Source organism: Pteropus vampyrus, unplaced genomic scaffold (assembly GCF_000151845.1).
Source record: "Pteropus vampyrus isolate Shadow unplaced genomic scaffold, Pvam_2.0 Scaffold159, whole genome shotgun sequence".
In the NCBI taxonomy this organism is placed as follows: Eukaryota; Metazoa; Chordata; class Mammalia; order Chiroptera; family Pteropodidae; genus Pteropus; species Pteropus vampyrus.
In genome coordinates this window covers 277,212-292,023 of record NW_011888940.1, presented here as the reverse complement: position 1 = coordinate 292,023, position 14,812 = coordinate 277,212, and the positions used below count along the sequence as shown (strand labels likewise).

The 14,812-nt window shown below is 43.2% G+C and overlaps 1 protein-coding gene across 1 annotated transcript in view; it reads left to right on the top strand.

Moving 5' to 3' along the window:
* The window catches only part of KIF26B (kinesin family member 26B), a gene marked incomplete at its 3' end in the record, with an annotated part of 197,171 nt that overhangs the window by 79,228 nt on the left and 103,131 nt on the right, over positions 1-14,812 (top strand). The window contains exon 2 of the mRNA XM_023536564.1: positions 14,515-14,698. Within this exon, the coding sequence (XP_023392332.1) occupies positions 14,515-14,698 (184 nt within the window). The remainder of the gene's footprint in view (positions 1-14,514; positions 14,699-14,812) is intronic.

Genomic DNA, 14,812 nt, shown 5'->3' with positions numbered 1-14,812 from the left:
ATTAGATTCTGAATTTTATTTAAACTAAGGCAAATGGATCATAAAGGAGTGAAAGAAAGAGGAAGAGAAATGACATATGTTGAGCTCTTACTGTGTGCAGATCATTCTGACGGCCACTTTTCCATCCATTATACCCTTTATCTTCACAGCAGACACTTGAGTGGGTGTCACTATTTTCATACACATGCAAGGAAATGGCAAAGCCATAATTTGAACCTAGTCTCTCTGATTACAAAGCCTGTTTTGTTTTGTTTTTTTAATATTAGGTTATGTTATTCTTACCTAATAAAGTGACGCACAGGATTTATCTGGAGACTCATAGTCTTTCTTGGAGAATTCTTAAAAATAAATGCTTATGTAGGGAACATTGGGTAATAGCAGAGTAACCTATAAATAGTAGGTGCTCAATCAATATCTGTGGAATAACATGAATGAATAAATGCATGGCTAATAAGATGAAATATGTCTTCTTTAATTTTTATTAGCTATAGAAATGTTTTTTATAGATGTTTTCATATCAATGTGTATAAAAACGAAGCCATACCATAGCATCATAATTCAGTAGAAGGCTTTTAGGTTAAGGCCTATGAATATAATGTTTTATATTTTTTCATTTCTTTAATAATTTAACTTTTTGAAACAATACTGCAGACCTCTGTATTTTTACTTCTTTAGCCCCATTTACTTCCCAGGTCACTGAAATGTACTCCACCTCTCCTCTGATTCTGTTCAAGGTCAACGATGAACTTATTCATTCTAATCCAATGGACACCCCATCGTCTGTCTTTTTTGGTCTCTTAGTCATAGTTAGCGGTATCGACCACTCGTTCCATCTTTCCCCTCACTCTCCGGCTGCTCCTTTCCAGGCTCCTTTGTGTTCCCCAATTCTTGCATCACTCATGAAACGCTGAAGTTTTCTGCAGGCCACTTTCCGCTCTCATTCTGCTCTGCGTTCTTACAACCACAGCCGCCATCTTTATGCTGAAAACTCTCCAGTGTGAAAACCTAAGCCAAATATTTTTTATAGCCAAATACCAAAAATGAAGATCTAAACCAAGATTGTATGTCTTTAGAATAAGTGGGTTCTATCTATGGAGTCGAAGACTTTTTACAGAAAGAGAAAAATCTCATATATTTCTGGCCCATTTCTTGATAATGAGGAGTCACCTCGGTGCATATTCGAAGGCAGCATTGAACGACTCTGTGCATTAGTTGTCATTGGAGATTTGCATGACACAGCAGAAGCAAAGCAAAGAAAGTTTAAGATAAAGTGTCTGTAGCCACTGTCAATCGACTCTCATTCATGAAGAGAAAGTATCTCTGAAATTTTAATACAAATCAATGTGAAATAAGATTCAATTGACAAAAACTCAAATCACAGGCAATTCGTAGATGTATATCTGTTGTGTAAACATGGGAATTCACACGAGGAGAAGACGATTGATTGTGTTTGATTGATTGTGTGACCCGAATTACATTCTGCCAACTGCACATGAATATATTCACGGACACAGCTGGATGGCGGCCTCATCTAAGGAACAAATACTTCATTATTTCCACACAATCTGGGCCTAGGAGCTCTATCAGTACAGAAATACTATTTTTCTTATGATGATATCAGAGGTGGGAATTTTATTCTTAGCCAAGGATATTTCTGATTTTGAGTCGGAAAACTATAACTATAATAAACAGAATGTTATTAAAATTGAGATAGTACTTTAAACCTAAATGGCTACTTGAAATAATGTCATCATGCTCCAAATTCTGCAAAACTGGGAATCATTTCACTTAGGATTCTAATAACTGAGAGTAGTCACGGCATAAAAAATTTAATTTTACCTATTGTAGATTTCACTTACCTAAAAAAAAAATGCCCTCTAAAGTAAACATTAACCAGGAAATTTGAATTCAATCTTCACCTTATTTTGATAAATGTCCTTATCGCCTGTAGCTTCTTTCAAAATAATTTCTTTACATCAGTGTTTAATTGTCCGATAATTCTTTTCAAAAATACTTATTTACCACAAGACAAGAAAGTTACTATGGAGAATGTAATAAAGACTTTAGTTGAGAGAGATGAATTACTTGAGAGGAATCCACTGAGTTATCTTCTTGTTTTTAATTTCTTTATTCTTCCCACCTTCTCCCTCCTTTTTCATACTACACACACACACACACACACACACACACACACACACACACGCACATGCTCGCATGTGCTCGTGCACGGCCTTCAACAACGTCAGGCACAGCATTAGAATAATTGCAGCAGGGAAATGGAAGGGATGGAGAGAATCCATTCTTATGCCCAAGTTCATGCCCTGTCAATGGAGATGAGTACCCTCGACCTTCCCCTGTTCCCTTCCCATGCCACTTACAGCATTATTGCCCCACACCTGCAGAAATAAATCAAATAAGCAAGTATGTGCAACAAAAAGTAAGTTCTAGGTCTTTGTTAGCAGCAAGGTCACAAAAGAAATTGCCCTTATAGTCCCAATAGGCCTTGATTGCTATAGATTCTTTCTCCTTTCACGAGTTATTCTGCTCTGGAGTAATTACGCATCTATACCGTCTGCTCCTTGGAGATCTCTTCTCTACGGTATTGAAAACAAAAGCTGCCTCCTTTCCTCTGCTTCTGAGCTTTGCAGCATGACTGCGATGAGTGCACATTATTGCAGTGTGTGTTTGCCACGGTTTTCAGCGATCTGCATGGTTGCCTCCCAAGTGACCTGGTAGTAGTAGAGGAGAGGAAAGGAGGAGACGTGAGTTTCTGCCTCTCTCCCTCTAGTGGGGCTGCTGAGGTACCGGCAGTTTCAACAACTGCCTAGATCTGGGCCAGTCCAGCCTGGCAGCAGAGTCGGGGCTGCCAGTGTGTGCTGCTGCTGTGTCAGGCTCACATCATGTGACAGAGACCCCATGCAAATCGTTGCTCTTTGAAATAACTTAATTATTTCTTCAGATTTCAACTATGGTAAATAATTTGTTAAACAAAAAGAAATGTTGATATTGAAGGGGAAAGAGGAAATGACTTCCGTTAGCAAATGAAACCAACTGTTATATGCAAATTTAATTAACCAAGAAGCCCCCAAACCACAGAGCGTGTCACCCAACTTTGACAATTAATTAGCTTTGCTCTGAAAGAGCTACAAGTATTGAGCAAAGAGTTAGGGATTAAAGGCTTTATCTTCTCCGCGAACGCTGTCCATTTTAGCTATCACACCTTGATAGCAATTTGCCGCTTCAGGCAACAACTTATATCTGAAGTGCGTAATTTCATGTCAGTTTTTAATTTCATATGATCAAAATATTGGAAAAGTAAGAATAAAGCACCACTTCTTACAAAATAAAGACGTTAAAAGTGAACAATGAATTGCTTTCTGGTTTCTTATGCTTTTCAAGATAAATGATCTACTAAATGGCTAAGATGAGTGTTAAGGATGACTCCGAGGGAGCTAGGGGTACCCCTGGCTTCTAGATGTGCTGTCTGCTCATGGCAGGTCATGCAGTTTCTTCCTTTTAACGTTACATTAGCATAGATATAAATGATTTCACTAGAAACTCCTGGAGTTAGCATCTAAAAGGCAGTATGATGTAATGAAAAGAACATTAGATTCATTAGATTCTTGAAATCAAATTATCTGGAATATGCTTATTCCTTGAAGGAATCTTAATTTTAGTTGGATAGTCCTTGAACTGTGGAAGATTTATATATACATATATTATAGACAATTGTTTCTTAGCAAAAAAAAACAAACAAAAAAACAAAAACAGGCACTGGTGGTCCACAAGAAACAGGCTTTAATTAGTTTATGATTTTTTTTTTCTGTCTATATTTACAGGCAACTGAAATAGCTGGATTATAGCTATATGGTTTCATCAGTTCAACTCAATAAGACTAGCCAGTTCTCAATACTTAATGTTTATGAAAGATACCAATAACGGCAATGAACTAAAATCATAAATATCTAGTTTAGGATGGATTTTCAAACTTCTGTTTACCTTGATTTGGGTCTGGTGTTGCAGGTGTTCACAATTCTTCTAATTAATATGTCGAGCCCAGTTTGCAAAGTTATGACTTCAGAGCAGGTTAAGCTGCTTCGTTTCTTGGTACTAAGTAGGCGTGGGCTGGACAGATCCAGCCAAGGACATGAAGATCTGCAGACAAGGATGGATGGTCAGAAGGACTGATGACTAGAAGGTCGATTAGTTCAGGGACCTAAGTACAAATAAGGAAGAAAGCCAGGGAGATCAATCCAGGCTGGAGCAGAAAGCTCGCTAGCAGAGACCAAGATGCAGGTGATCGGGAAGCCAGGTCAGGAGTCTGGGAAGACCCAGACCCAGGCCTTGGCACAGGCTACGAAGCCGGGACAAGAGCACGGAGAACTGGCACGCAGCTGTGGCTGTCGTCAACCCAGGTGCATGGCCACTGGCACCAGGTCAGACAACAGGCAAGGCTGTTTCCCACCAGAACAGGCAGTGTGCCCATTTGTGCTTTCTCCTCACCTGGCATTGTCCAGGGCCTCTCTCGTCAACACGCTTCAAGCAAAATGCCCTAAAGGTGCATCTCCAGAATTCTGTGTTTCTTGTGCTTTCTTCCCCACCAGTAATCCAGCTCCCATGAGTGTGTATGGGCAGGGTGGAGCCCAGCCCTCCAGGGCAGCAGGGAGCAGGCAGTAGGTCTGTGTGGAGAGATATACTGATGCAGTCGTAATAAAGAAGTTGACAGCTATGGAGTCACAAGCTAAAATGTGTCACATGGCATTGAAGGAAATTTACACGTTGGTAGTATGTTCCTTTAGACTTTTCTATCACACAGGAATTGAGAATAAGTTTAGGTTTATTCCATCTTCCGATGTCCTTGAATTTGGAGGGGGCTGTGGTGCTCTCTCTTAAAACGAGAAAGATTGCTGAGGCTGGAGACCAGGTGAGCCTGTGGCTGAGGTCGCTGAGTCTCAGAAACAGAAATTCACTCCAGGTCTTGACCTGGCATGCGTTGACTTACTGGGTTTGCTGGACATACAGAAATAGCACAGTGTAGTAAGAAAGCCCGCTTCTCCTCAGGCTGCCAATAGAGCGTGGCACCAACTTCTTAAGCTCTAGATGAAATTAAGTTCATTAGAGCAGAGGTTCCCAACCTTTGGGACCTGGACCAGCCCTCAACAGATGACATCTGGGCCATTAATGAAAGTGCTCCATCAGAGTCCGTGTCCCACAGAATATTAAAGGAAGCCACAAAGGTCGGCTGCAGCATCTAGGATCCTGCTGCCAGGAGGCCTGAGGTGGGCAGAGGCTAGGGACAGTGAGGTCTGAGAGCCCCTGGCATGACAAGTAGAGGAGTCTTCCTTAAAATCTTCCGATCCCAGTAGACCTTGGAGCAGCTTACCAGAGCCCAGAGAAACCACATAAAGACAACGGCATAGGCACCGATCGGAAACGGAGGCAGAGGACACTTCCCTTTGAGCTTCAGAGGCAAAAGGCCTCAGCAAGACAGATGCTGCCCCTGACGGAGTGTTTATTTGGTGTTTTTAAAACCCAGATTTTCACAGCCACAAAATACTAGATTCATGCTTTATACTTTTGCTTGACCTGCCATGCCAATAGCTAATTCTTTTATTAAGCATCTGCTTTATTTGGGCACGTGAAGCATTTCTATTTTCACACAAGGAGCTGGGCTCAGCAAACACTTTCCTAGGTACCTGGCTTTAAGCGATGGAGAAGGTTTTACTTTGAATAGCTTTTGTAAAAACATTAGTCTGTGAATAGGCTCTTTTTTCTCCCCTGTTTTTTGCCTTGAGTCACATTTTCATTTACTCATAATATTCTCACTCTGACCGTGAAAAAATCCAGACATAAATGGATTAGCAACAGTATGGTTTTCAAATACTGCTTTTTACCCTTTTTATGCCTCCAGGCCTGAATGAATGGTCTGCTCCCCAGATAACGCAGTTCAGGAAAAGCTTTTGGCTCCAGCCTAATGGTGAAGCTCTTTAGCTGGGTAGTGTGTTTACCTGCTGTGCATCTGCAGGCTTCTCCCAGCTTTTCATCTCTGCTGTGGTAGAGCCAATATAGTCATCAAAAATATTACGTGGTGTGGATTCTTCTCATCTAGGCAATTTGAGAGCGGACTCTTGAACACACAGCAATTGCTGGGTGACTCAGAGATGACTTTGGCCATATATATAGTCTATGGATTGCATAGTTCTTTTGTGCATAGTTGTCATTCAATAAATATTGACCGATCGAGTTTCCAGAGCACCGGAATGCATTCGAAGCAGCTTCTAGAATTCCTTCTGAGTCTGCAAGGGAGAAGCATGAGATGGGACTTAACAGTGTGGGGCGGTGGTGGGGTTACGGGGTTGTTGTTACTGTCTTCCGGTTGGGATTGTAGGACTAGAGAAGCCATTTTCATAGAATTTGCTTTTCACATCCTAATTCTGGGCATGACCTAACTCACTCAGCTGAGACGTTTTTCCCTTGTGATGTGCAGGTATGTTGCTAAGCAACTAGATCAGTAATTGGTAAATGCTTATATATGATTTGATTTGAGTTACATACAAAAATATGTAACTGCTTTTTTGGTCTTCGTTATTAAGCAAATGATTATCATTTGGTTTTATTTTGCCCAAATGAAATAAAATAACTGCTTTCATTTAGCAAATGGCATAATAACATATTGTATTAGAAAGACCCTGGGTCTAGAAAACAGAAAATTTGAATCCTAATCGCAGAGAATCGCTGGTTCTGTGACCATGGATGAAATCAATAACGTCTGAGACTTCTTAAAATCTGTAACATACCACACAAATACCCTCTCTGCCTGCCTCGCAAGGCCGAGTGAGGATAGATGTGACGGCGTGTGGAAAGTGCTTTAGAAAGAGTGAAACATTCCATGGTCTAAGCATTATCTAGAACGCCAGGCTACTTAATCTTGGGACTTAGCGTTTGCTAGTGTCCATCCAAAGGCTGGGTCGATTGAGAAGCGCTGAGCGATACACTAGCCCATCGACAAGGCACAAAGCCACAGGGCAGGTCTGAGAGCTGCAGAAGAAAGGAGACACGTGGTATTGACCTTCGATGAGTTAATAACGCAGTGGAGGCAACACTAATAACCTACAGAAGTGAAGGACCACACGGCAAAGCGGCGTCTCGTTAAGCGTGAAACCCTAAGATAGGTACTCGCAAGACCAACTGATGTAAGGTTTCAGGGGAAAGGATGCTGATCCCTGAAAAAGTTGGTGAGGGCACCATGGACAAGCCCTTGAAGGTGGGTAAATTTTTAAGAGAAGCTTAAGGAGAAATTCACAGTAAGAATCACTATGGCTTGACGCCTGCATTAAGTTGCAAAAATCAATCCATTTTCAAATTATAACAGTGTCTGGCTGTAGTGTTTGAGGCTGATGGTCAGCCGTGTTTTGCCTCCTAGCAGTAAACATTTTATTTGAAGTCATGTCATGAATTATTTTCCTGCACTAATGAAATAGATCATTTACATAAAAATCAGAAAAACCCCAAGACCCATATGCTTTCAGTCTCTGGGGACATGGAAATGACCTTGGTGACAGCCAATTAGAAAATGGAGAGGTGAAAGAAGATGCTCTTATTCTATATTTGGAGAGTTTCCAAAATGACTAACATGCTTCATGGCAGGGCCAGAGTACTTTTAAATAGGCATTATTTCAAGAAGAAGCATAACTGGCATTTTCTTACACATAGATGGATATCTTAACTGCTTCCAGAAGCTTTGCCTCAGACCACTGGTTCTTCCTTATTTATCATCTGTTTTATTTTCTTCTACCCCTGGGTCACTGACCCCATGGATTTCCTAGGAGCTGCTGTGGTCTGTCGTGTCTTTGCTCATTATCAGACAGTCTTAATCCTCAGAGCTTTGAAATGGTTTATAATGGCACGTGAGCCATCGGAGCCCATGGCAGCCCCGGCCGTTGTCACATGAAATTGTAGCTTGGATTGTCTTTTACATGCTGACGGTGGAGATTCTGTCACTGTCGCCCCCGCCCCCACCTGGCTCAGGACTCTCCGGGCAGCAGATGTGACAGTCCCGAGGGCCTCGCCCTGCCCTCCTCTTGAGCGGTTTTTCAGTTGCTGCCTTACCAATCAATTGCCCGGGTCCAATTCAGTAGAGCTCGAATGGCCTTAATTTTTATAAACCTTTACTCACCTGTCTGAGCATCCCACATTGGAACACCCCCCTCAGACAAGATAAAATACTCTCGGGGTGTGGTTAGCAACACCTGGGGGGCACAGAATTTTTAAAAGGATAGAGACTCTTTAAAAAAATGATTGCACGGCCTGATATTCCTGCCTGTTCCCTAAGGAAAGTTCTATTCTTCATGAAACTAATAATGTTTAGAAGACTATTGATATTTTAGTTATCCCTAGACACCGAGGTCGGTAGACTCAAATTTAATTCTCGTGAGATGCACTTAGACTGAGGGGTTTTCCATTTAAACACCCCACAATTCCGAAATTCCAAGGTCAAGTAGTCTATCACACAAATGTGGGGAAAAAAAAAAGTCAGAAAATATCCATAAGTTTCCCTCCAATCAATCGATATAATCGAGACTGAAGGCTTTTCCCCCCACCTAAACTGATGAAGTTCACCAGATACTTATTTACCTCATTCTTAAAAAGATCCGGGTAGATCTAGCCAATGAGAACAAGTCACCATCCCGAGCGACGGGTATGTCAATTCTAAACTGATTCCCGAATTCATATGTCATCACAGATTGACGTGTTAGGATGGTTACCTCCTGGGCAAGATGAGTCAGGATATGGAGGGAGAGGGATGGAGTTCAGAGGGAAGGATCGAGCTCAGTAGATTTAAATTTTTGCCAAGTTCACTCCATTGCTCTTCTCCTCACAGCCCGATACTGCTTGGCGGGGCGCCGCTTTCTTTATAGGTGTTCAGTAAATATTAATTTCATCCTGCTAGGGAGACTATCTTTTTTCTTGAAATAAGGCACAGAGAATTAAATGAAGCTCATGGATATTTAAAGATGTGTGCTGGGATGAATAGCTTTAGGAAATATGGGATACTATTCGTGGTTAGAATGAGACAAGTAAATATTGCTCATAATAGCTTCTTAGATTAATTTTTTGTTGTTTGAAATCTTCTAAAAACAGCTCGTTTGTTTTTCTCCAGAAAAAAGAACGTGTAAGGCATTCATTACACAAAATATGCTTCGAGCCAAAATGTCTTTACCTTTTCAATTCTTTCTCGACTGCTCTCTATTATGTCACTGAATCATACGATTATACACGAATGATTTCTGACCTTCACCTCCTCCTATCTGCATGTCACCGAAGTGCTGTATAAAGAGCAGAAGCTGCTGGATCCCAAGAAATGGGAACATATAAGTTAGAGATTAGACGGTTGATTATAATGATGTTAAAATTAAAATAAAATCTTGTGGAATATGTGGTTATAAAATGTGATTTCTCTTAATTTCTAAATTCTGGAATTCTCTCGGTATATTTATTTTACATGTTTTAAGAAGACGATAATTTTTCAATGTATTCTTCAAATAACCGTCCCCATTATTGGTTTTCTGCATTGAGGCCGACAGAGGCCTCCCTAAATGGGGTAGAGATTCCAGGGTTATTTCAGAATCTCTGCATTGGATGAGATTTTGGAAATCGTTCACCCATGCTTATCTTAGAAATCCCCTAGCCACTACTTGGAAACTTCTAGTGACAAAAGGCTGACTGTTTCATGAAGCAGACCCATCACTGATGGTTTATCCCATTTTTACAAAGATGTCCCTTATGCTGATAAACCCTTTACATTTCAGCTGCTTGTTTCGCTACGTATTCAGAGACGATATGGCACATTACTGGGCACACAGACCTAGATTCAGTCTGGACTCCACTACTTCCCTATTACATTCCTCCGAAGCGCCGTCATCTATTGAGTTCTACCTGTGTACGAACCCCTTGACATGAACTCTTACTGAATTTTCATTAAAAGTCTATAAAGATAGGTGCTATTTTTTCTGTAACTAACTATGCAGAAATCGAGGCTTTATAATAATATTTGTAATAATGACAATGATGATAATATTACTGAATGCCAACGACATGCCCGGTGCTGTGCTCGGCCCTTTATATACATTATAAATATTATCAAAACTTGAGTCGGTTGTCTATGATCTACTTAATATCTGAAGAAGCAGGATGTTCGAGTTCAAGTCAGATATTAAAAGGACTCTGGATTTAACTACTTAGGCCTCATTTCATTGTCTAGTAAATGGGAGTACTGTTACCTTCCTCACAAGGTTTTCTGAGATTCAGAAAGATGGCCTATGAAATTACCTGGCATTCTTGCTTAAAAGTATTTACTGCCACATATAATTGATTCATTTTCTTAAGATGGTTTTTTTTCAGAGGCCTCCTCCTTCTACTTTCTCCAGGTCGACATTCTTCAGGCTAACCTTCGGTCTTCATTCATTCATTCATTCATTCATTCAACAAACATGTAATAAACTCTCTGCCCCACTGGAACTTACCTTCTAGAGAGAAAACAGTCATTAGTTAATAAACTAAGTACATCGCCTGCTGTGTTAGAAGGTGATAAGTGCCGTGGTGGAGAGGGCGGGTGGGCAAGGCAGGCGGGCGGGATGAGTGACCTCAGGAGATTGGGAGTGGGCGGCGTTTCGTTTACTGTGGCCATGTGACCGATTATTCCTAAAACTTAGTGACTGAAAGCAGCAGTGGTTATTTATTATCTCTCATGATTTCTGGAGTTCAGAAATTTAGACAAGACATAGTGCGGATGGCTTATTTCTGCCCCACAATGCCTTGAGCCTTCGAAGACTTGAAGGATGGCATCTGGAATCATCTAAAAGCTCATTTACTCACGTGTCAGGTGGTTGGCCCTGGCGGTCACCTGGAGTCCTCATGTTCTCCATATGGTCTGTGCTTCTCACAGCATAGAGTCTGGGTTCCCAGGATGAGAGAGCCATGGGGAAGCCATATGACCTTTTATGACCTCGTCCCAGAAGGCCTTAGAGTGTCATCTCCACGATATTCTCTTGGTCGAGGAAATTTCAAAGTTTCACTTGGGGTTGAGAAGGAAAAGAGACCCTGCCCCTCGATGGAGAAGTGTCAGTATCAGAAGAAGAGCATGTGGGATGGAGTACGTATTGGTGCAACCATCTTTGGAAAATAGTCTGCCATGGTAGGTAAGGTAGGTTCATTGATAAGGTAACATTCGAGCAATGATTTAAGGAGAGAAGAGAGGAAGCCCTATGCCTCTGTGTCTGGGCGAGAACATTCTAGGCTGATGCAAGAGCCTGCACGAAGGCCCTGAGGTGGGAGTGTCCCAGGAGTGTTTGGAGGCTGGTGTGGTTGGATCAGAGTGAGCAAAGAGAGAATAGTAGGACAGGGGGTCTGAGAGGTATGAGAGAGGATATATGTGAGGCCTGATTGGCCACTGTAGGTACTTTGGTTTTACTATGTGATGAGAAGCAAAATGGAGGGTCTTAAGCAGTTATGTTGTAAAAGAATCGCTATGGCTACGGTGTGGAGGATCGCTGGGTGACAGGGGAGGTCACAGGAAACAGGGGGCACGTTAGGGGACTATTGCGACCATCCAGGCAGGGCGTTTACTGGCCCGGGCCAGGATGGTAGCCGTCAAGGTGGCGAGAGGCGGTTGGATCATAGATCTATTCTGAAGTCACAGCCACAAGATGTCCTGATGGATCGAAAGTGTGGTGTAAGAAGAGGGGTCACAGAGGTCAGGGCCGTCCTGGGGATGGAGCTGCCATTCCCTGAGACAGGAAGGCTGCGGGCGGGTAGATGTTAAGGAGCCAATCGTTGAAGAGGTAGTCGGAACTAAAAAGTTAAGAGCCGTAGACGTAACGATGTTATTTAAATTGCGATCCTGAAAGCAGACAGCAAGAGGTTGAGTGTGGAAGTGAAGGGGCCCAAGGACTGAGCCTTAAGGTACCCCAGCACTGAGAGATTGAGGAGAAGAGAAGAAACCAGCAGAGGAAACTGGAAAAGACGGACCAGGAATGTTCTGGAAGCATAAGGAAGAAACTACGCCAGGAAGGAAGGATGTACTCAGTACAGGTCAAGTAAGATGGGGCTGAACACCATCGTGTTTAGCAGCCAAGGGGTCATTGGCGGCCTTGACGAGAGCGGTTTCGGAGAGGCAGCAGGACGGTCGCCTCACTAGAACGAGCTTATAAAGAATAGAAGGAGGGGACTTGGAGACGACAAGTATACGCGACACCAGCCATGTGTTTCCTGCAGGACGAGCAAGGAGACAGAGCACTAGCTGACCGGGAAAGAGGCATCAAGAGGAGGATCTGTGATTTAGTTTACAGGATGGCAGAAATAACAGCATGTTGGAACGCCGTCGGGAATGATCTCGTATGGAGTGAAAATTGATGTCGTAGGAGAGAGAGGGAGAGAGAGAGAATGTCCTTGAGTGTGTCCTTCAGATGCTTTGATTTCAAGGACCCTCACTGTCCTCTTCTGCAGGGTCTATGCGTGTGGAGGGATATGTGGACCTGGGTGGTCGAGATAAGAAAAAGGGAAAAAACAGCAGATAACTAACTACCTCTTCTAACTTACCTTTCAGCAGCCCTCCCTTCTCTGCCCTTCCCTTCTCTATCTCCCCATTTGTACTGGGAACCCCAACTGGTGGGGGAGTGGGAATCACAGCAACCACTGGGTCCTTTCGCCACTGGACAAAAGAATCCTAATGTAAATGGAGAAATGCCACCTTTCAATTACTAGCAGATCACCCTCCTCCTTCCTTCTAACTGTCCGATACTGAGGTGGCCTGGCTTGAAAGCAGTGAGAGGTCTCTGAGCAAAGGCACCAGTGTCCAAAGAACGCGAGGCGGACGTGACACGTGTCTGGATGAGTCAGTGTTCGTTCAGGGAAAGAATCTCAAAGAGTAATGAAAACCGCTGAGAGAAGCACCAGACTCATCATGTCCTTGGACAGTAAGGCTTCACCTTTCATTTCAGAAAGCATCGGGAAGAGTGGCAATGAGATCATGGGGAAAAAAAAATTATTTTCTCATTTTTTCTTTTCACTGATTAGCAAAAGAGAAATTGTGGCGCTCCTTCCCGCGCCCTTCATGTCCATCATCCTGTGATTGAGGGACTATGGTTCCCTAAGCTTGGCACGTGGGATTGGAAGCGGGGCCTGTGGAGGGTCATTCCGGCGAAATCAGTTCCTCCTCCTGTATGTCCTTCCTCTGCATTTCACTCTTGTGCAATCGGTTTTCAGTTTTCTGACTAGGAAAAATTAAGCTTTGCAATGGTATTTCTATATTTGTGCAGTGGCAATTTTGCAGCTAAGGGGATTTGTCAGAAGCGTGCTAATCACCGACACAAAATTAAAACTAACTTTTCCAGATCATTACGATGGGAGGTGGGAGGAAGGAGGTACAGACAGGCTGATTTTTATCTTTTGGACCTGCCTCTCTTGTGACCTGTTATGTGATTGGTGAGGTCACTGGATGGAGTGTAAGATTTTGACCCACAGAGTGAAGTCATGATAATCCATTCGTTTTAAGCAGCAGCTCAAATGTTTAATGACATTTGATAAGAAAATCTTGTCCATCGATCAAGAGTAGGGTGTGAAAATACGGAGTAGAGCGTGAAAACATGGCGAATTAATCCAGAAATGAGTCCGTTGTCGCCCAGGATGCCTTTGCTTTGCCTCCTTCTTGCCTCGTCGCCCCTCCGCCCCCCAAACATTGTCACGTTGTAAGTGTTACAGAGCATTCGAACGAGGAAAGATGGGATCTGAACAACCAATGTTAGTGGGGTGCAGCCTCCCCCACCCCCTTCTCCCTGCTGGCAGCCCGAGCATCACCTTTGTGGGCGCTGACCCCCTCGTTCCTTGCACTTGCTCATAAAATGCATTTTGTAGTGAGAGAGCCTGAAGTCTCAGCCCGCTACACCCCGGCTGGGGTCGATCCCGATTTGGGGTCATGTTTCTAAAACCAGTGTGATTTATTTTCCCCCCTCGCACGGGGGTGCGTGCTTTTCTTCCACAAACACATCCAGAGCAGACGCTGATTGGCCACCACGCGGCTCCCCAGCAGCCTGGTCTGGGTTTTATAAGGTGTTAGAATTTCTCAACAACTCGTAGGGTCCCTCCCACTTGAGTTTATACTAGAGAAGTTATGGCGTGATTAACCCAATAGGGGCTATTTATCCCCAAAGATGACCAGCTTTATTCATGCTTAAGCCGAGTGTTTGTGGATAACAAACAAGTCTTTGTAAATCTCGGTTGCAGAGCAAGGCACTTTTACGGCTTATTTTCTGCTGTATAAATGATCGGTGGCTCATTAAGTTTACTCCGTTGTGGTATCGGGCTGCTACAGAGCACGCGGAAGGTGGAGAGAGAACTATTAAGCTTCGGCAAGAACTAGGAGGTTCTTTAAGAAAAAGAAAATGAGGTAGCCCCTAGCATCTGTGACGGTACCGTACTTCTTCCCTCATTCTCCCTTTTCTGCATTTTTCCCTCCAGAGCTGCCCAGAAGTTAAATCTGTCTTCTAAAAAGAAGAAACACCGACCTTCTACTTCCTCTGTGGCGGAGCCGCCTCTCTTTGCCACCAGCTTCAGTGGCATTCTGCAGACCTCCCCTCCCCCAGCCCCACCCTGTCTGCTGAGGGCTGTCAACAAGGTGAAGGACGCCCCAGGCCTGGGCAAGGTAGGCGCCTCTGGTTTCTTCAGCGTTGGCTCAGTGCGTGGGGTTCTGTATCGGGGGAGAACAAAACCAGGGCTCTGGTTTGCCTGTTAAAACAAGAAGATGACGGAGGAAAAA